Source organism: Muscardinus avellanarius (genome assembly GCF_963383645.1).
Source record: "Muscardinus avellanarius genome assembly, chromosome: 1".
Taxonomy (NCBI): Eukaryota; Metazoa; Chordata; class Mammalia; order Rodentia; family Gliridae; genus Muscardinus; species Muscardinus avellanarius.
Window position 1 is genome coordinate 200,254,355 of NC_137786.1, and position 21,743 is coordinate 200,276,097.

The following is a 21,743-nucleotide window of genomic DNA, read 5'->3' on the forward strand; positions in this document are numbered from 1 at the left end:
GATTTATTTTTAGAGAATATATTTTATTTATATCTGACTTTATATTTAATGCTTTGTTTGTGCCCATATTACATATTCCATCTCCATCTTTACATCTATATCACAAATTTATAAAATAGATAGCATACATAATATATTATTTTTACATTCATATTCATATTACAAATGTATAATATCATCATGATAATACAATATAATAAAACGATAAATACTATGCAATTTGTTATATACACATGGATAGGGAAATGGAATATGTTCAGTTAGCAGATATTTCACAAGAAACCTGTCATTTTTTCAATTCACTAACTTAGAATATATTCTATTTTAAAGAGAAAAGAATCCTTAGACCCACTTTAGTCCTCTCATTTTGATACAAGATAGAAATTAAGAAAAATTAAATTCCCCAAGATAATACAATGGGTTGTTCATGACTCATTTTCAGTCTAAACGGATTCATTATTGTTTGAAAATAAAAGATAATTTTAAAAAATGTTCCACAAAAACAACAGAAAAAACAATTTTAGGTTAAGTCATATATCAACATTAATAGTGTATGACTAAGATCATAAATGGTTGCCAGCAATACTAAAAAGTTTTATTAAGTTTAGTTTTAAACATCTTTTTGTGTGTGTGTGGGTCTGGAGATGGAGCCCAGGGACATTCTACCTCTGAGCTACACCCCCTACCCTATTTTGGAACTGGGTCTCACTGAGTTGCAAAGGGCCTCAAACTGTAATTCTCCAGTCTCAGCCTCCCAAATGCTGGGATTAAAAATATGTGCCACCATGCCCGGCTTTTAAACATCTTCTGACACCGGATATCTTGCCTTCCCACATGTTATTCAAGATTATATGTAGCTCCCGCAGTAATAGTGACATCAAAATTTACTAAATTATTTAAGGAATTTTAGCAAGATTGATGTACTCTTTTCTGCTAAGATAGACAATAAGCCTAATTTTTCTTTACCTATAAATTCTGATTAAATATATAGCAAATTTGATAACATACAAATTGTCTAGAGATAAATTTGCTTAGTGACCTATTTGTAATTAATGCTTTTTTTGGTAATGAGAATTAAACCCAAAGCCAATCTACCTCCAAACAATACACATAGTTCTCTCCATTAAAAAAAATAAAAAAAGATTTTTACTAGGTTACTGAGAGTATTACTGAATTTCTGAGGCTGGTCTTGAACCTGAGATCCTCCTGTCTCAGCATCCTGAGTACTGGGATTATAGGTAAGTGCCATCCAACCCGGCTTAAAATATTTTAAATCACTTTTATGTTTCCGAGGATATATTAGTCTTAGGTAATATCCTCCTTTAAATTCCTTTATTAAACTTTGTATGACTTCTTTTTATATAAAAGTCCAGTTGTTTGACAAGGTAAATGTCCTGATGAGAGAACTATCATTAGAAATTAATATATATAAACATAATGAACAATCCACCTGATTTCCTCCCTTCCATTCTTATATTGGCCCATGAAAAACATGTCAGGTGTTCTGTTCCTGAAAACCCTTGAATTAGATTATCCTCAATTCTCTACCTTAGACAATAGAAGAATTCTGTTGTTTCTTTCTCATTGTGGCTCATATATTCTTATTGTCCACAGGCATAAACTTTCATGGAGCTTCCATCTGTCTTTAAAAATTCCAGAATATACAAAGATCTCAAAAGACTCTACACTAGCAAAACAAACAACCTAATCAAGAAATGGGCAGCCAGGCGTGGTGGCGTATGCTTGTAATCCCCGCCCTTGGGAGGCGGAGACAGGAGGATCACACTGGTTCGGAGCCAGCCTCGCTGGCTTAAGAGACCCTATTTCCAAATAAAAATATAAAATAGGTCTGGGAGTGTAGCCCGGAGGTAGAAGGGCTTCCAGGAACCCCAGTACCACCACCAAAAAAAAAAAAAAAAAAGAAAAAGAAATGGGCAAGTGAACTGAATAGACACTTCACAAAAGAAAAGATACAAATGGCCAATAGATACATGAAAAAATGTTCAACATCACTAGCCATCAGGGAGATGCAAATGAAAACTACTCTGAGATTCCATCTAACCCCAATCAGAGTGGCAAACATAAAGAAATCAAACAACAACAAATGCTGGTGAGGATGTGGGGAAAGAGGAACTCTTTTATACTGTTGTTGGGAGTGCAAAGTAGTTCAGCCACTATGGAGATCAGTGTGGAATTCCTTAGAAAACTGGGAATAGATCCACCATTTGATCTGGCTATACCACTCATGGGTATCTTTCCAAAGGGCTTGAAATCAGAGAATTACATTAATATATGCATACCCATGTTCATAGCAGCACAGTTTGTAATAGCCAAAATATGGAACCAACCTAGATCTCCATCAACAGATGAATGGATTGCAAATTATGGGAAATACACACAATCGAATTCTATTCACAAAAAAATAATAGCATTTGCAAGAAAAGGGAAGGAACTGGAGAACATTATGTTAAGTTAGATTAGTCAAACACAGAAAGAGAAGGGACATATGTTTTCTCTATTATGCCCAAGCTAGGGAGGAGTGGTAATACCAGAAGGACTCCAGATGATGGAGGGGAAATCTCAGCAAAGCTAAAATGGAAGCATAGGAGAGGAAGAAAGCTGAGGTTGTTCAATAGAGGAGCTACATCCAAATATGTGTAATATTATAAATATGACATGGTTAACCGGGGCACTCTCTATTGGGAGAGGGGAAGGGAAATGGGGGTAGGGTATGAAGCAAAATTTAAATATACACCATTTTCAATATGTTCCACTTATAAATAAAAAATATGGAAAAAATTCCTGTATGATCTATGAAGCTTGTTATGACAACTTTTACATAATCATCTGTGTATAATTGTCAGGTTAATCTTCCTTAAGCTTACTTTAAGTAATTAGATCCTCTTTCTCTTTACCCTTCAACTGTAGTTTATGATTTAATGGAAAAGATGAGATGATTCATGTTTTTTTTTTTTTTTGTTGTTGTTGTTGTTGTTGTTGTTATTGCATGATGAGGTGGAGGTTCAGATTTGTGACTTTCCTGCATTTGTCTGACTGGAGTTATTTGTAATCATGTTTCTCTAACCTCCTCTTCTTCCTCTGAAAAAGTCTTTGTCTATTCCACTTTCAGTTGGCAGGCTACTTAAGATTTTGGATTATCTCTATATACAATATTAATTGGGTAAGTTTGGGAGAATATTTTTTAAATAAAAAGGAAAGCTCACAAATACAAGACATTGTGTCAAACATTTTGAAACAAAGATAAGGATATGGAAATAAATTTTTAAAATGTGGTGTCAAGATGGGGGAAGAGGGAAACTCTCTAAAGCACATGGTGTGCTTAAACAAATATCAGTCACTAAACCAAGCATGGAAAGAAGGAATGGGGAGGGATGGGGTGGGGATTGGGTACAAGCTAATTGGGTGATGTGTGCATGTATGTCTACACAAGTCTTTTATCCCATTAAGATGTAAGACTACCATGCACTAATAATAAAAAAATTTTAAAAAGAGATATAGTGTCTACTCTTTAGGAGTCGATTATCTAATAAAGAAGATAATTAGAATTATCTAATAAACATAAAAAGTTTCTGTAATAATAAGCATAAAATGTTGCTACCAATTAGTGGGGTGTTTGTTTATTTGTTTGTTTGTTTGTTTGTTTTCAGTACTGGAAACCTGATCCATGGTCATTCTACCTCCAAGTTACATCTTCATCCCTATTTCTTATTCTTTATTTTGAAACAGGGTTTCACTGAGTTGCAAAGGACCTCACTAAGTAGTTGAGGCTGTCTGCAAACCTCGATCTTCCTGTCTCAGCCTCCCTAATGCTGGGAATACAGTCTTGTGCCACTATGCCCTACACTTAGTGGGTTCTTACTATTAACCAGGATCTATGATAGAGGCTTAACTAAAACTAAATAATATGCATTTATGGTAATTTTTATAACAGTATTCCAAGATATTTTTTATTTATTTGGCAAGAGAGATAACTGAAGTCACAAATTTCAATTTCCCCAAGCTCATATGGCTAGAGTGGTGATAATCTACTCCCCACTCTATTTTATTAGGCATATTTATTTTATTTATTTATTTTTGCATGCATGGGGATGGAACCGAAGGACATTTGACCTCCAATCCCCTGCCATATTTTTTATTCTTTATTTTGAAACAGTGTCTCACTAAGTTACAGAGGGTCTCACCAAGTAGCTGAGGTTGTCTGTGAACCACTATCCTTCAGTATCAGCCTCTTGAGTGCAGGGATTACAAGCACATGCCACCACTCTGGGTTTATTAGGTACTTTTTGAGCTTAAATAAGTTTCTCAAATAGTGTGTGTGTGTGTGTGTGTGTGTGTGTGTGTGTGTGTGTGTGTGTTTGGTACTGGGGGTTGAACCCAAAGGTGATTTACCACTGTATTTGTTGTTGTTGTTGTTGTTGTTGTTGTTGTTGTTGTTGTTGTTGTTGTTCTTCTTCTTCTTCTTCTTCTTCTTCTTCTTCTTCTTCTTCTTCTTCTTCTTCTTCTCTTTCTCCTCTTCTCCTTCTCTTCTCCTCCTCTTCCTCCTCCTCCTCCTCCTTCTTCATCTTCTCTTTTCTTCTTCTCTCCTTCTCCTCCTCCTTCTCCTCTCCTCCTCCTCTTCCTCCTCCTCCTCCTCTTCCTCCTCCTCCTCCTCCTCCTCCTCCTCCTCCTCCTCCTCCTCCTCCTCCTCCTCCTCCTCCTTCTTCTTCTTCTTCTTCTTCTTCTTCTTCTTCTTCTTCTTCTTCTTCTTCTTCTTCATCTTCTCTTTTCTTCTTCTCTCCTCTCTTCCTTCTCCTCTCCTCCTTTCCTCCTCTCCTCCTCCTCCTCCTCCTCCTCCTCCTCCTCCTCCTCCTCCTCCTCCTTCTTCTTCTTCTTCTTCTTCTTCTTCTTCTTCTTCTTCTTCTTCTACTACTATAGGGTCTCACTATTTTCTGAAACTGGTCTCAAACTTGTAATCCTCCTCTTTAAATCTTCTAAATTGCTGGGATGATAGACATGTGCTCAAGTTCCCAGATGAAAAATAAATTTTTAAAGCTATTATGAACCTGGACAGGGTGGCGAACTTCTGTAATCTCAGCGACCAGGGAAAGTGAGAAAGGTGGATCACAAAATAAAGTCAAATTTTAAAAATATATTCAGATGGAGTTCAAAAATAAAATAAAAATAATAACCTAGAGATGGTTATTTTGTGTCTCACTAAATAAAAACTTACAACTGAGTTAAGTCAAAGGATAACAGCATGTCGCTGTCCCAATTCTCCTTCAATCGGACTCTTCCATTTAGTGTGTGTGATGATTAGGTTATTATTTCAAAAATAAAGAGTTTATTTTTGACATTAAAAATAGCATAAAAAGAACTAGGGTGTAGCTCAGTGGTAGAGTGTCCCTGGGTTAAAGTCTCAGCACTGCAAAACAAAACAAAAAGAAAACAGAAAAATTTTTTAAAAATATTATAATTGTTCCTAAATGGAAACATCAACTTGGAAAATTGGTTTTGAAGGTAGAGTTAGAGCTAAACTTTAATGAATGAATTTAATTGGCTTGATAAGTAAACAAGACATTCTAGACATAGTCAGCAGAAGGAACAAAAAAGAATATCAGATAAAGATATATAAACTGTATGTAGGAAATTCTAGTGACTTACCCTGGTTACAAAGAGCAGGGAGTGAGTAAGGGAGAAGGCACAGCTTTTGAGGTTGGTGGGCAGGATATTAAAAGAGTGTTACTCACACTAGGAGAATGTAATTGGAAAATATGGCTATCCTAAGCTCTTGCAAAGATGACAGCTAAATCATCTTGCATAACAGCAAAAAGAGTCTACCCACCTGCTTAGTTTCTAATGCAATTTACTGAAAATGTTGTCTTCCTACACACATCTTCAGAACAAATTTGACCTATAACAGATAGTAGTTCTACCATGATGATGATAGTCAACACAAAAACCTCTTTCCTCACAGCAATTTTCTACTTTCTTTCTGGTCCACTGAATCTCTGAGAATTTTTTATCTTGTTCTTTTGTTCTATCTACAGACTTACAAAAGTTGTGCTCATCTCTTTGTGGGCTTGAGAAGAATATGTGGGCAGTCAAAATTAAAGATAATGAAGGTGGATTTGGGGATGGAGTTTCAGAAACTCCCACAAATGCTGAGCTTGAGTAGAATGTGGTAACAACCCCAGACACTTTATGGGGCATGAACAATTAACATTAAAATGTTTTACAGATAATATTCATACCACCATTTGCTATATGTCACACTATCATTCATCATGTAGGTTGCAAAACAAATTTACATTGCAATGTATTTAGTTTTATTCTACATGATTTCAGTTGCATTTATCTATAAATGTCTTATATAAGGCATTACACCCAAAAGCCTTTGCATTACTTTTTCGTGCATTTATGTGAAACTAGGGATTGAACCCAGGGGCATTCTACCTCTTAGCTACAAGCCCAGCCCTTTTTATTTTGCAATCAGGGCTTGCTGAATTTCTGCATGCTGTTTTTGAATCTGCAATCTTCCTGTCTAAGCCCCTAAGTACTAAGATGTACTACTTATTTTAAGTATTTATATTCTACATGTAGGATGTTTGTAAGTTTAAGGCCATACTCAAAAACTTAGTGAGATTCTGCCTCAAAATAAAAAGTAAAATTGAACTGGGATGTAGCTTGGTGTAATGTGCCCCTGTGTTTGATTATCAGTACTGGTACAAAAGGTATTTCTATTCTAAAATAAGTTCATCAACTCAGTAGGTGCAAATAATCATCAAAAGGCCACTGTATAAAACATTTGGTATATACTTACTTATAATTTATATTATAAAATACTCAATATTATATATGACCATTGTTTAATTCATATATATGAACATACACATATCTATACAGATAAAACATTTTCTTAAAAGTAATTGAGTTAACAATATCCATAATAAATAAAATGGGGCAAAGTCAAAATGCACTTAGCAAGCCAGGCGTGGTAGAGCACACTGGTAATCCCAGCATTTGGAAGGCTGAGATTGGAGGATCGTGGTCTGCAGACAGCCTCAGCTACTCAGTGAGTCCTTCTGCAACTTAGTGAGGCCCTGTTTCACAATTAATAATAAAAAAGTAGGGCAGAGGGTGTAGCTCTGAGGTCGAATGCCCCTGCACTCCATCCCCAGACCTGCAAAAAAAAAATTACTTAGCAATCTGCTTTGTGAAGAGAAAGGACATTAGTTAACTTAGTTAGCTAATGTTAACTATTGGTTAACCAAATAAACCATTTAAATTATTAGAGTTAAGCAAAGAATATGTCACTGGGAGGTTAAAGAGTTTATACTAGAAACAAAAAACAAAGTAAAAAACTGGCAATTTCTGTTACATACCTTTTTAAATGGTGTACTCTGGTCCAAGACATAAGAATCGTTTTATAATTATTGTATTGTTATTAATAATATATCCTGTGACTTTGGTTACCAAAATTCCACCTTTGCATATGGCTGTTTATTTCTGTCAAGATGAAATTTCTATGACCATATCGGTATATAAATCTACTACCATATATGAAATAAAAGCCAGCTTAGGCTGTTACTAAACTGGTAAATTTGCTTCTTCATCTGGTATGTATAAAATTTTCTATTTTTTTCTTCTTCAGTGTTTCATCACTCACTATTCTACCTCTAAATGGGATTAATATTTTAATATGTATACAGAGGCAATTGTCTATGTTTTGGTACATCCCCCCAAAATGGATTTTGAAATGGAAATTTGAAAGAAGAAAAACAGAGCTGGGCATGGTGGTGCACACCTGTAATCTAAGTAGTTGGAGACAGGAGGATGGCAGGCTGATAGAGGAGGATGGCAGGCTCAAGAGTAGTCCCAGCATTGTAGTGGGATTCTAACAACCTAGAAAAAAATTGGGCTGAGAGTATAGCTTAGAGGCAGAATGTCCTGGATTCATTGCCCCCAGAACAACAAGGAAGGAAGGAAGGAAGGAAGGAAGGAAGGAAGGAAGGAAGGAAGGAAGGAAGGAAGAATCCCATATATAAAAACAGATAACTCTGGGAATATGTTAAGGACAATGAGAATATTAGCAGTAACCAGTATTTACCCACTTTCTTTTATGTGCCTAGTATTTGTTTCATTGATTTGTATGGATGCACGCATCTTTCCAACAACCTTATGAGGCCAGTAATAGTAATCTAATTATATGAATAAGAATCAGGTATATACTAACCTGACCTGAATTTGCACTGGCAGCTATGTCCTTCTCCTGAAAAGACAGAGTTCTTGACCCTTTATAGATATTAACAGGATCCTTGAAATATATGACAGTTAATTCCTAGGAATTAAAACTTTTAGAAAAATAATATTTTTAGTTTGTCTTCAGACTTATCTAAGAGAAAGTATACTCAGTATACACTGTATGTATACTGTATGTTTCTGAATTAATTACAAAAGTGGAGAAAGATATCTTACTAATCAACTCAAAGTTTATTTTTGAGAAAATATTTTGAAATTCTTCTTTATGGCAAAATCTTATAAGTGTGTTATACAGAGTCTAATGTGCAGCAGAACACTGATTTCCTCCCATAGTAAGGATTGATATGTCTTCCAATCAAAGTTGAAGCAAGATTAATAAGTTTGGGGAGAGTCACTATTACTCTGGGAAACTGATCTAGATATTTTCCTTAACTTATTAAAAGCCTCCCTCCTAAATGGGTTTGATAGCATATGCCTATAATCCAAGTTGTTGGGAGGCAGAGACAGGAGGATTGCAGGTTCAAGGATGGCCTAGGCAACATAAAGAGATTCTCAGCAACCTAGTAGCCCTATTACTAAAAGCAAGCAAGCAACAACAACAATAACAACAAAAATGAGGCAGCGGTATAACTTGAAGGTATAATACACACACACACACACACACACACACACACACACACACAAAACACACAGTCTCCCTTTTATTTTAACTCATTTTTATTTATTTATTTTTATAGCTAAATATCAAAAATATGCTCTTTCTTTATTTTATCAGAAAGTTGTATTTAAGTCAATTATAAATTATTTTAAAAAATTTTAACTTCAGCAATAAATAATTATATATCTTTATGGAACACAGTATTTATTTATTTATAAGTTTTAAAAATTGTGTGTGTGTGTGTGTGTGTGTGTGTGTGTGTGTGAGTGTATAGAACCCAAGAGCATTCTACCTCTAAGCTACACCCCCAGTCTGATTTTATTTCTTATTTTTTTCTAAGGCCACAGAAGCTTTTAAAATATTTTTAATAATTTATGCATGAGAGAATTTGACAGGGTAGGCCATAATTGCACCCTTCTCCTCAAATTACAGTAGTTGTAAATTTAGATTTTACTTACAGAAATTCTGGGAAATATCCAGCAACAATGTATGAAGTTAGAAGGTAGGTTAAAAGACCAATATAAACTCAACCTAATCATTTCTTTTTTTATTTTATTTTTTATTGGTGAACTAGTCTTACATCATAATGTGGATCATGTTGAAAATGGCATAAATTCACACAGTACTTGATGCCTTTCCCACTCCCCCACTTCCCGTTTTCCCTCCTTCCCAATACTGAGTGTCCGAGATAACTATGTTATTTTCACATGTATACACATTCAAATGTAGATCTTCAATTAATAATAGAGGTTTCCCCTTTATTATCTGAAGTCCCTCTGGTATCCCTAATACTCCTTAGCTTGATCATATTAGAGAAAACATATGTTGTTTCTCTTTCTGTACTTGGCTGATCTCACTTAACATAATGTTCACCAGGTCTTTCCATCTTTTTTGCGAATGACATGATTTTATTCTTCTTTATAGCTGAATAGAACTTCATTGTGTGTATTTTCCATAATTTTGCAATCAATTTATCTGTTGATAGAGACCTAGGTTGGTTTCATATTTTGGCTATCATGAATTGTGCTGCTATGAACATGGGTATGCATGTTACTGTAATTCTTTGATTTCAACCCTTTTGGAAAGATACCCAGGAGTGGTATAGCTGAATTGTATGGTGGATCCATTCCAAGTTTTCTAAGGAATCTCCACACTGATCTCCATAGTGGCTAAACTACTTTGCACACCCACCAAAAGTGTGAAAGAGTTCCTATTTTTCCACATTCTCATCAGCATTTGTTATTTGACTTCCTTTTGCTTGACACTATGATTGGGATAAGATGTAATCTCAATGTAGTTTCAATTTATAACTTCATGAATGCAAATAATGTTGAACATTTTTAATGAAACTATTAGCCATTTATATCTCTTCTTTGTGAAGTGTCTATTCAAATCAGTTGCCCATTTCATAACTGGGTTCTTTGTTTTGCTAGTGTAGAGTCTTTTGAGCTCATTGTATATTCTGGATATTAGCCCTCTATCAGAGTATAGCTGGTAAAGATCTTCTCCCATCCTGTAGGCTTTCTATTTAGATTCTTGATGGTTTCCTTTGATGAGCAGGAACTTTTTATTTTGATGTCATCTCAGTTGTTCATTCTTGTTTTAATTTCCTGCACTTTAGAAGTCTTGTTGAGGAAGTTACTACCTCTGCCTATATGTTGGAGTGCTAAACGTATCCCCTTCTCTTATGGCTTCACAGTCTTTGGTCTGATTTACATGTCTTTGATCCATTTCAATTTGACTCCTGTGCATGGTGAAAGGTAATAATTTAGTTCCACCATTCTACAAATGGATAGCCAGTTCCCCCACTATTGGTTGAAAAGGCTGTCTTTTCTCCACCATAAGAATTTGGCCCCTTTGTCAAAGATCAATTGACTATAACTGTGTGGATTTGTTTTTATATCTTGTTTTTTCTTCCATTGGTCTATGTGCCTGTTACTGTGGTTCTGGTTGCTTAAGATGTTGGGGTTCTGCCACCACTTACTTCACTTTAATTATTTGAATTTCTTGCTGTAATTTCTTGTGGCTGAGGAGCTGGCAGTTGTGGTTCAGCCAGGAGCCCTAGATGGCACCTGCTGCTCTTTGCGTTTGATCTCACTTCTGACTATTGGAGTTTATTTCACCATGATTCCCTTTTCTGTTTGTGTGTATCTGCACTGCTTTGTTTATCTTTTAAAGGACCTACCTTCTTGGTAGTTTATTTTTGTTTGTTATAGCTACTGAGATGTGCTGCATCACACAGTTGCCATTTTCTTCATCCATACATACTGTTTTTTTAATTCAATATATGCATCTGATGTGTAATGATTAAGTCAGGGTGATTAGCATTTCTATCTCTTAATATTTATCATTTGGGGTGATTGGGCCTTTGAATTCCTATTTTCTAGTTCTCCATAAAATATACAATATGTTTTTGTAAATGATTTTTATCCTACTGTGTTATAGAACACTAGAATGTATCCCTCCTATTTGTAATTACTAATTCTTGAGAGTATAATTTATACTTCATTGTTACAGATCAGTAATTTTTCCTACTTCCCTTTTTTGTTCCTAGATAACAGACTAGAAGAGTCAGGTCTTAAGTCTAGTTATTTTATTCCTTAGAAAGTGGTAGCTAACAAAGCCATAGATAATGTGTTCAATGGAGCAACCTTATTCTTTTAGGGAGTATACTCATTCATTCATTGTCACACCATTGATATAGCTTTCTGCAAAAGACACTGAGATAGGTGAGAATATGGAGAGATTGACAAGAACATAAGCAGCAAAATTTAAAGGACCAATATTGAGTCAGACTGAAGCATTTAATACCAGGCAGTCCTGAGCAGGTAGCCTAACTTCTTTGAGTTTCATTTTTACTAAGAAATGGAAGGTGAAATAGCATCAAATAAAAATTACATGTGAGTACTGGAAGTACTATTTGATTTTAAAACAATTTGTTAATTGCTATATAATTGCAAGATATTCAACTATCACATTATAACAACAATAGATTGTTATATCAAATTAAATGCTGTGATTAATTATCTCATAAAATAATAAAAGAGGAGAACATGAACAAGAAGGATATAGACTGAGAGAGAGCCAGGGTTCTCTGATATAAAATTAATCATTATAAAAATATAAGTGCTTATTATTGAATCAAAATATATCTGTTTATAGAGATAAAGTTGTGACTCATCATTGGAGAGAAAGTTTAATTCAGTGTAGCAAATTTAATAGGACCTTATCAACACAAGTAGCTCACTATTATGTCATTTTTTCTCTTATGAGACAGTTTAGGAGATGGCTTGCTGAATTATTAAAGCAAAGCTGCCACCATCCTAGGCTTGTAAGTACTATTATCTGCAACCAAATCTTGGTTGCAACTTCCCTAGATATGGGATTTTGATCTGTTATTTAATCACTTGGCTCCCTAATAAACTCACATAAATTTGGGATAACAGTATGGAGCTCATAAAACTAGTACTAACTTTGAGATAAGTGTTTATCATACTATTCCCTTACTAGTTCCTATTCTTTTTAGTATAATTACCATTATTATTATAAATGTGAAAGCATATAGTATTTCTATGGTCAAAAATAAATTAGTAGGTAGGCATGCTCTACAAAGATGCCAAAAAGCTCCTAGGTATTTTAATGAGATGACCAGACAACCATCCATCCCTTCTCTCTCTTTTTCTTTCCTTGTATTCATTGTATTTTACTTTCTTCATTTTCTGTTCCTTTTGCTTTTTTATCTTTTATTTATTTATTTATTTATTTATTTATTTATTTATTTGTACTAGAGATTGAACTCAGGGGCATTCTACCTCTAAGCTACACTGCCAGCCCTATTATTTTTATGATGAAACAGGTTCTAAGTGGCTAAGGCTTATATCCTTCTCAGTTTCCTAAGAATTGTGTTTAAAGGTGTGCTTCACCTTGCCCAGATTTTACTTTCTTTATTTTCCAAAGTCTCCAATATTATTTCTGTAATCAAAGACTTTGACCTTTTCTCTCTGAAACCCTAGTTCCAGGGCTCAAGTAGCACATAAAATATTCTAAATCGATTCAAGTCAATGTAAAGTAATGAATTAATTAGTTTTTTAACTCCCTCTACTTTCAACAAAAGTGATTATAATGAATTTAAAAAAACAAAGACTTTATCTGGATCTAATTGCCTACTCAAACTGATGTGTGTGTGTGTGTGTGTGTGTGTGTGTGTGTGTGTGTGTGTGTGTGTGTGGTACTAGGGATGGAACACAGGGGCTTTCTACATTTTTTTAAATTTTTTATTGAACATAAATGGTATACATTTAAACTATACTTGATGCCCGCTCCCCCCTCCCACCCCTTTTTTTCCTTCCCCCCTCCCAGCAATAAAACAGTGATTGTCCCTGGTAACCATGTCATATTCATAATTTTATATATATTCAGATGTGGACCCTCATTAAGCAAGTTCAGCCTTTCTCCTCATCTATCTTTCCATTCAAGCTTTGTTGGTATTTCCCCTCTATTATCTGGAGTACCACTGGTATCCTCTGGATTCCCTAGTTTGGGCATATTAGCGGAAACATATGTACCTTCTCCTTCTGTGCTTGGCTGGTCTCGCTTAACATAATGCTCTCCAGAACTTTCCATCTTCTTGCAAAAGGTATGATTTTGTTCTTCTTTATGGCTGAGTAGAATTCCATTGTGTGTATTACCCAGAGTTTTGCAATCCATTCATCTGTTGAGGGGGACCTGGATTGGTTCCATATTTTGGCTATTACAAGTTGTGCTGCTATGAACATAGGTATGCATATGTTGCTATAGTTCTCTGTTTTCAACCCCTTTGGAAAAATACCCAGGAGTGGTAGAGCTGGATCGTATGGTGTATCTATTCCTAGCTTTCTTAGGAATTCCCACACAGATCTCCATAGTGGCTTAACTAGTTTGCACTCCCACCAACAGTGTAAAAGAGTTCCTCTTTTCCCACATCCTCGCAAGCATTTGTTTTAATTTGATTTCTTTATGCTTGCCACTCTGACTGGGGTTAGATGGAATCTCAGTGTAGTTTTGATTTGCATCTACCTGATGGCCAATGATGTAGAACATCTTTTCATGTATCTATTGGCCCTTTGTATCTCTTCTTTTGTGAAGTGTCTAGTTCATTTGCCCATTTCTTGATTGGGTTGTTTGCTTTGCTAGTGTAGAGTCTTTTGAGCTCTTTGTATATTCTGGATATTAGTCCCCTATCAGAGTGGTGGCTGGTAAAGATCTTTTCCCATTCTGTAGGCTTCCTCTTTAAGTTGTTGATGGTTTCTTTGATGAGAAGAAACTTTTAAGTTTGATGTTATCCCACATGTTAATTCTTGCTTTAATTTCCTGAGCTTTGGAGGTTTTGTTGAGAAAGTTACTGCCTGTGCCAATATTTTGTAGTGCTGAACCTATGCTTTCCTCTACTAACTTAACAGTCTCAGGTCTAATTTCTAAGTCTTTGATCCATCTTGAGTTGATTCCAGTGCATGGTGAGATATAGGGGTTTAGATTCATCTTTTTACAAATGGTTAGCCAATTCTCCCAGCACCATTTGTTGAAAAGGCTGTCTTTTCTCCAGCGTATGAGTTTGGCCCCTTTGTCAAATATTAATTGACTAAAGATGTGTGGGTTTGTTTCTGTATCTTCTATTCTAATCCACTGGTCAGTATATCTGTTATTGTGCCTTTACCATGCTGTCTTTACTAATATTGATCTATAGTATAATTTGAAGTCTGGGATTGTGATGCCTCCTGCATGTTTCTTATTGCTGAAAATTTCTTTGGCTATTCTGGGTCTTTTCTTTCTCCATATAAAGTTCATAATTGAGTTTTCTAGGTCTCTGAAGAATGTCGCTGGTATTTTAATGGGAATTGCATTGAATCTATAGATCAGTTTTGGTAGAATGGCCATTTTGATGATATTTATTCTGCCTATCCATGAGCACAGGAGATCTTTCCATTTTCCAAGGTCTTCTTCAAATTCTTTCTTTAATATTTTATAGTTTTTGTTGTAGAGGTCTTTTACATCTTGGATTAGGTTTATTCCTAGGTATTTTATTAGTTTTGAGGTTAGAGTGAATGGAATTGTTTTCTTTGTTTCTTTCATTGTGGATTCATTGTTGGCATAAACAAAAGCCATTGATTTCTTTAGGTTGATTTTGTAACCTGCAACTTTGCTGAATTTGTCAATCAGCTCCAGAAGTCTGTTGGTTGAGTTCTTTGGGTCTTCCAGATAAAGGATCATGTCCTCTGTGAATAAGGATAATTTTAATTCCTCTCTTCCTATGTGAATTCCTTTTATTTCCTTCTCTTGTCTTATTGCTGCAGCAAGAGTCTCAAAAACTATATTGAAAATGCGTGGTGATAGTGGGTATCCTTGTCTTGTTCCTGACTTTAGAGGAAATTCTTGCAGTTTTTCCCCATTCAATATAATGTTGGCTTTGGGTTTACAGTATTGCCTTAATGATGTTGAAATATGATCCTTCTATCCCAATTTTCTGCAGTGTTTTAAACATAAATGGGTGTTGGATTTTGTCGAATGCTTTTTCAGCAACTACTGCTATGATGATGTGGTTTTTGTTCTTGGTTCTATTTATGTGGTGGATAACATGTATTGATTTGCATATGTTGAACCAGCCTTGTTTTTCTGGGATGAACCCAACTTGATCATGATGTATTATTCTCTTGATGTAGTTTTGAATGCGTATAGCTAGTATCTTGTTTAGAATTTTTGCATCTATGTTCATTAAGGATATTGGTCTGTAATTGTCCTTTCTTGAAGTATCTTTATTTGGTTTGGGGATTAATGTGATACTGGCCTCATAGACGGAATTTGGGAGAGTTCCATCTCTTTCAATTTCCCGGAACAAGTTATGAAGTATTGGTCTTAGTTGTTCACTGAAGGTTTTGTAGAATTCAGCTGTAAACCCATCTAGGCCTGGGCTTTTCTTTGGTGGAAGAATTTTTATTGCTGTTTCTATTTCTTTGGTTGCTATTGGTTGGTTTAGGTTTGCTATTGCTATGTCCTCTTGGCTGAGTGTAGGTAGGTTAACTGTGCTTAGAAATCTATCAATTTCTTCCATGTTTTCACGTCTATTAAACTATAATTTTTTTTTTTTTTTGGTGGTACTGGGGTTCCTGGAAGCCCTTCTACCTCCGGGCTACACTCCCAGACCCATTTTTTTTACATTTTTTTTTTGAAACAGGGTCTCCTAAGCCAGCGCACAGGCTGGCTTCAAACCTGCACGATCCTCCTGTCTCTGCCTCCCAAGCACGGGGATTACAAGCGTACGCTACCATGCCTGGCTATTGGAGTATAAATTTTTAAAGTAGTTTCTGATAATTTTTTGAATTTCTTCACTATCTGTGGTGGTATCTCCTTTTTCATTTCTAATTTTGATAATTTGAGTTGATTCTCTTTTTCTTTTGGTTAGGTTGGCCAGGGGTTTATCAATTCTATTGATCTTCTCAAAGAACCAACTTTTTGTTTTACTGATTCTTTGAATTGTTTTTTATTCTCTATTTCATTTATTTCTGCTCTAATTTTAATAATTTCTTTCTTTCTGCTGGCTTTGCGAGTAGACTGTTGCAGACTTTCTAGGTACTTGAGTTGTGTCATTAGGTTCTTTACTTGGCGGTTCTCTGTCCTTCTTATGTGGGCACTCAATGAATAAACTTTCCTCTTAATACTGCCTTCATAGTGTCCAATAGATTTGGGTAGGTTGTGTCTCTGTTTTCATTTGTTTCCATAAATTTATTTTATTTCTTCCCTAATTTCTGCTCTTACCTATTCATCATTCAATAGTGTGTCATTCAATCTCCACGCATTTTAATAATTTCTTTTGAGTTTCCTGTTGTTGATTTCTACTTTTATTCCATTATGGTCTGAAAAGATGCAAGGAATTATATTACATTTCTTGAATTTGCTGGAACATTTTTGTGTCCCAGTATGTGGTCTATTTTGGAGAAGGTTCCATGGGCGGCTGAGAAAAATGTGTATTCTATAATTACTGGCTGAAATATTCTGTAAATGTCTATTAGGTCCATTTGGTTTATAGTTTTCTTTAGTTATAAAGAGTCTTTACTCATCTTTTGCCTTGAGGATCGATCTAGTGGTGTGAGAGGCGTATTAAAGTCTCTCAGAATTATTGTATTTGGGTCTATTTGGGATCTGATGTCCAGAAGGGCTTGTTTTACAAATGTGGTTGCACCCACATTTGGGGCATAAATATTTACTATCATTATAACTTCTTGGTGTATTTCTCCTTTTAGTAAAAGGAGGTTCCCTGATTTGTCTCTTCTGATGTGTTTTAACATCTGTTTTGATGGATATCAGGGTTGCTACCCCTGCTCTTTTTTGGTCTCCAGTAGCATGATATATCTTTTTCCATCCTTTCACTTTCAGCCTGTAAATGTCTTTGGCTGTAAGGTGAGTTTCTTGCAGACAACATATATTTGGATTATGTTTCTTGTTCCACATTGCCAGTCTATGTCTTTTGATTGGTAAGTTCTTTGACATTAAGAGATATTATTGAAATATGATTTTTGTTTTCTGCCATTTTATGTTCTGTCTACTATTAGATGGATTGATCTTTCTTCTTTACTTAAATGGCCCACTTATTGACTTCCTCCCTTATCTGGTTCTGGAGTCTGCTTCTTTTTTCTTCTTTATGGTTTATTTCTTTAAGAATTTTCTCTAGTGTAGGCTTTGAATTCATGAATTTTTTAAGATTCTGTTTATCCTGCAACACTTTTGTTTCCCCATTGATTTTGAATAGTAGTTTTGCTGGATAAATAAGCTTCGGTTGAAAGTTATTTTTATTCAGGGTCTGAATCATGTCATACCAGTCTCTCCTAGCATTCATGACCTGGGTTGTATAGTCTGGGGTGATTCTTATTGTTTTGCCTCTATATTTCACCCGTCCTTTTGTTCTCACTGCTTTTAAGATTCCTTCCTTGGCCTCTATGTCATTTTGGTTATTATGTGGCGTGGCGTGGTCCTTCTTTGGTCCTGTCTCAATGGAGTTCTGTATGCCTCCTGGACATGAAGATCCAAGTCTCTTTCCATGTTTGGAAAATTCTCTGAGATTATTTCTTTGAAGAGATTACGGATGCCCTTGGTCTGTACCTCTATCCCTTCTTCAATGCCTATTATTCATAAGTTAGGGCGCTTCATATTATCCCATATTTGCTGGATGTTTAGGTTTTGTTGCTGTAAAGATTCCTGTATATTGCTGACCGTGTTTTTGGTTTTGGATGTACTGTCTTCTAACAGTGATATTCTGTTTTCCATTTCATCTAATCTTCCAGAATTTCTTTCTACTGCTGTCTTCATTTCACTTATTGACTCTTTCATTTCATTCCAGACCTCCTTCTGATTCTTTCTTAGTGTTTCTATCTCATCTTTCATTTCTGCTAGACTTGTTTTAAATCCTTTAATCATATTGTAGATCAAGATTCAGAACTCCCCTTCTTGCATTTCTAGAAGGTCAGTATTTGTAACTTCTGTCGTTTCTCCACTATTCCTGGTTCTCATATATTCACCATTCTCAGGCCTGTTCTTCTGTTGTCTTCCTATTGGAGTGGTACAGATTGGGTGATGGTGGAGTAGCTGGCAGCCCAATCAGAAGCTCTGATGGGCTGGTAGTTCTTCCGTATCTGGTTCTCTGGAGGCTGTAGGTCCAGCGCAGAGGTGACTCCTAGATCTCCTAGATGCTTTCTGGGTCTCCAAAGGAGCTTTTGGATTTTTTTGCCACGTTGGTGTAAGTCAGGTCCCAGGGCTATGGTTTGGGCTGGAGCTCTGCTGGTGCTGAGCGGGGGCTGTGCTGAAGCCTGGTGCTGTAGCCTCTGAGAGGCTGCTGGCTGGTGCTGGGTCCTGGCCGGGCTGGGGCTGGGCTTGGGCTGGGCTGGGGCTGGAAATGGTAGCAGCCCAGGGGGCTCTGGAAGGAGCAAGCCCAAGCCTCGGGGCCTTGGGGCAGCTTATCAGCGGCTGTAGGTCCGGCACAGTCTCCGTGCTTCCTGGGTCTCTGAAGGAGCTTTCAGATTTTGTTGCCACATTGGTGTAAGTCAGGTCCTGGGGCTGCGATTTGGACAGGAGCTCTATTGGTGCTGTGTGGGGTTTGTGCTAGAGCCTGGTGCTGTAGCCTCTGAGAAGCTGCTGGCTGGTGCTGGGCCCTGGCTGGGCTGGGGCTGGGCTTGGGCTGGGCTGGGGCCGGAGATGGTAGAAGCCCATGGGGCTCTGGAAGGAGCAGAGCCCGAGCCTTGGGGCCCTGGAGCAGCTTACCAGTGGCTGTAGGTCCGGCGCAGAGATGACTCCTGGGTCTCTGTGATTCCTGGGTCTCCGGACGAGCCCTCGGATTTTGTTGCCACGTTGGTATAAGTCAGGTCTCGGGGCTATGGTTTGGGCTGGTAGCCCGCATAGCGGCAGCCTGCCAGCAGCCCAGCTGATCCAAAACACGAGCTTTTTTCTTTTTTTTTCTTCCCCTCCCACAGTTCAAGGTTCCTGGTTTTCTTTCAGCGAGGTTCCTGGGTCAGTTTTGATTTCTGAGCTATATTTATTTTGTTGGTTGAGACACTGCTTTCTTGTTAGTTGAACTTTATTTATTTCAACTACTGAGAAGTGCTGTGTCCCTCAGTCACCATTTTGAATCTCTCCGGCTTTATATATTTGAGCTACACCCTCAGCCCTATTTATTTTTTTATCTATGAGCTACACCCCCAACTGTATTTTTTATTCGTTATTTTGAAACAGGGTCTCACTGAGTTGCAAAAAGCCTTAACTAAGTAGCTGAGGCTGTTCGTGAACCAAGATTCTCCTGTCTCAGCCTCCTAAATACTGGGATTACAAGCATGTGTGTACCACTACACCCATATTCTAGTTTTTTTCTTGATTTTGAAACAGAGTCTCCTTTCACTTAGCTTCAAAAGGCCTCATTAAGTAGCTGAGGCTGTTCTCAAACTGTGATCCTCCTTTCTCAGCTTCCCAAATGCTGGTATTATAAACATGTGCCACCACGCTTAGCTTTGAAAATAATTTTTCATAAATATAATCACATCATCCTCAAGCTATTGAAAGTTATATAGTTTTTTATATATTAGAATAATATCACATATTACTAGAATTAATTCCAACCATTTTATAAGGAAATATTATTGTTTCCACTTCACATGTTATATGTGTGCTCATTCTATAAATCCTAGGCAGTTCTTTATGTATATTATCAGAAAAAAATCCAGCTGCACATGATCACACTTACCTTTGGCATTTAGGTAAAGAATAGTCCCATCCAGTCACCAATCATTACCTAAATATGTATGTAATATCTCCTACTTATTATCGTATTCAGTACATGACAAAAGTATGCCAGTTAGGAACATAAATTATGGGGTTCTAATAATGCTAGATAACACAACTGTCATACTGACTTACAATCTAGAAAACCCATGAATGCAGAGGGACAAGTAAACGATTGGGTGCTATAATAGGTATCCTGGCCCAACTTAAGCCAAGTTACCTGACTCTGCAATCCAAAATCTGTCCATAACACTGGATCTTTTAAATTGTATGTTAAGCCTCAGAGACTTCATTATCCTCAGTATCTATTATACAGCTCCTGGAACAAAGGTTAAATGAAATAAGATCTAGTCAAGAACATCCCCCATGAAACATCAGAGCACAAATTTTAGCTAAGAGCTTCTAAGGTCATGGTTGCATTTCCCAGCTGTATCCCTGTTTGGAAACCAGTGACAAAGCATTATGCTATACCTAACAATCACTACACTAAAGGTACAATTTGGTGATGCATCTGTTAAGAAAAATAGAATACTTAGAATAGGACTAATCATTAAAGAGACATGACTAACTGGCGTAAAAGAATCAGAGAACAACTCATGATTCTACATAATTACGTGCTAAATTATTTCACAGGAATAAAAATGTTTAGAAGACGCGGGATCACTCAGAGAAGGGAAGGCATGGAAACTGGGCTTTGGAAGACTTGCATGCTGAGCAGCAGGTGGAGAACATTTCAGAAAGAGGGGAATAAAAGATGTACTTTGGGTTATTTTTGTAAAGCACATTAAAGTATATATTTTGACCTATTCCAAGGGCGTGTACTGAGGAATAGAGTGAAATTAGATGAATAAGTTATGTTGGGCCAGATTATGATAATTTGTAATGTTTAATTTTAAAGTTTCATCCATATATATACATAATTTTACATAAATTCATAAATGTGGCAACACATATACTTCTAAATGTACATTTTTTTTTCTTTTTCTGTTTCTTTGGCTTTCTTCTTTTCCTCTCTTCCATCTATTCATTAATAGTAATCCAACCACCTACATTAAATAATATGTAATACTTGTGTTTTTCCCCATATGAATAATTGAATGGACATCATGATAATGTACTACAAACCACACTTAAGAACATTCATTTTGTTTTCAGTGTTTTGATACTGAGAAAACTGATGCAATAAACACTCTGTAATCTGAATTATTAACTATGACTGATTTGTTTGTATGACATAGACTTCTAGGAGATGAATCATTGGTTAAAATAGTCTTTAAAGCATCACATTACCTTGTCAAATTATGAAATAATACTTTTTTTTGGTACTGGCGATGTAATCCAGGGGCATTCTAACTCTGAGCTACATCCCAGCCCTATTTTTATTCATTATTTTGAAACAGGATCTCACTGAGTTGCAAAGGGCCTCACTAAGTAGCTGAGGTTGTCAGCAAACTGCGATCCTCCTGTCTCAGCCTCCAAAATGCTGGGATTACAAGTGTGCGCTACCACACCCAGCCAAGAATGCTTTTCT

At 36.3% G+C, this 21,743-nt stretch overlaps 1 protein-coding gene across 2 annotated transcripts in view; it reads left to right on the forward strand.

The window, feature by feature from the left end:
• ANO3 (anoctamin 3) overlaps positions 1 to 21,743 on the forward strand; it is a gene marked incomplete at both ends in the record, with an annotated part of 387,663 nt that overhangs the window by 91,532 nt on the left and 274,388 nt on the right. Inside the window, one exon of one of the 2 annotated variants that reach the window (XM_080703073.1) lies at positions 6,048 to 6,122. The exons of the other annotated variant lie outside the window; for it this stretch is intronic. Within the exon in view, the coding sequence (XP_080559199.1) occupies positions 6,048 to 6,122 (75 nt within the window). The remainder of the gene's footprint in view (positions 1 to 6,047; positions 6,123 to 21,743) is intronic. 2 annotated transcript variants of the gene reach the window in all.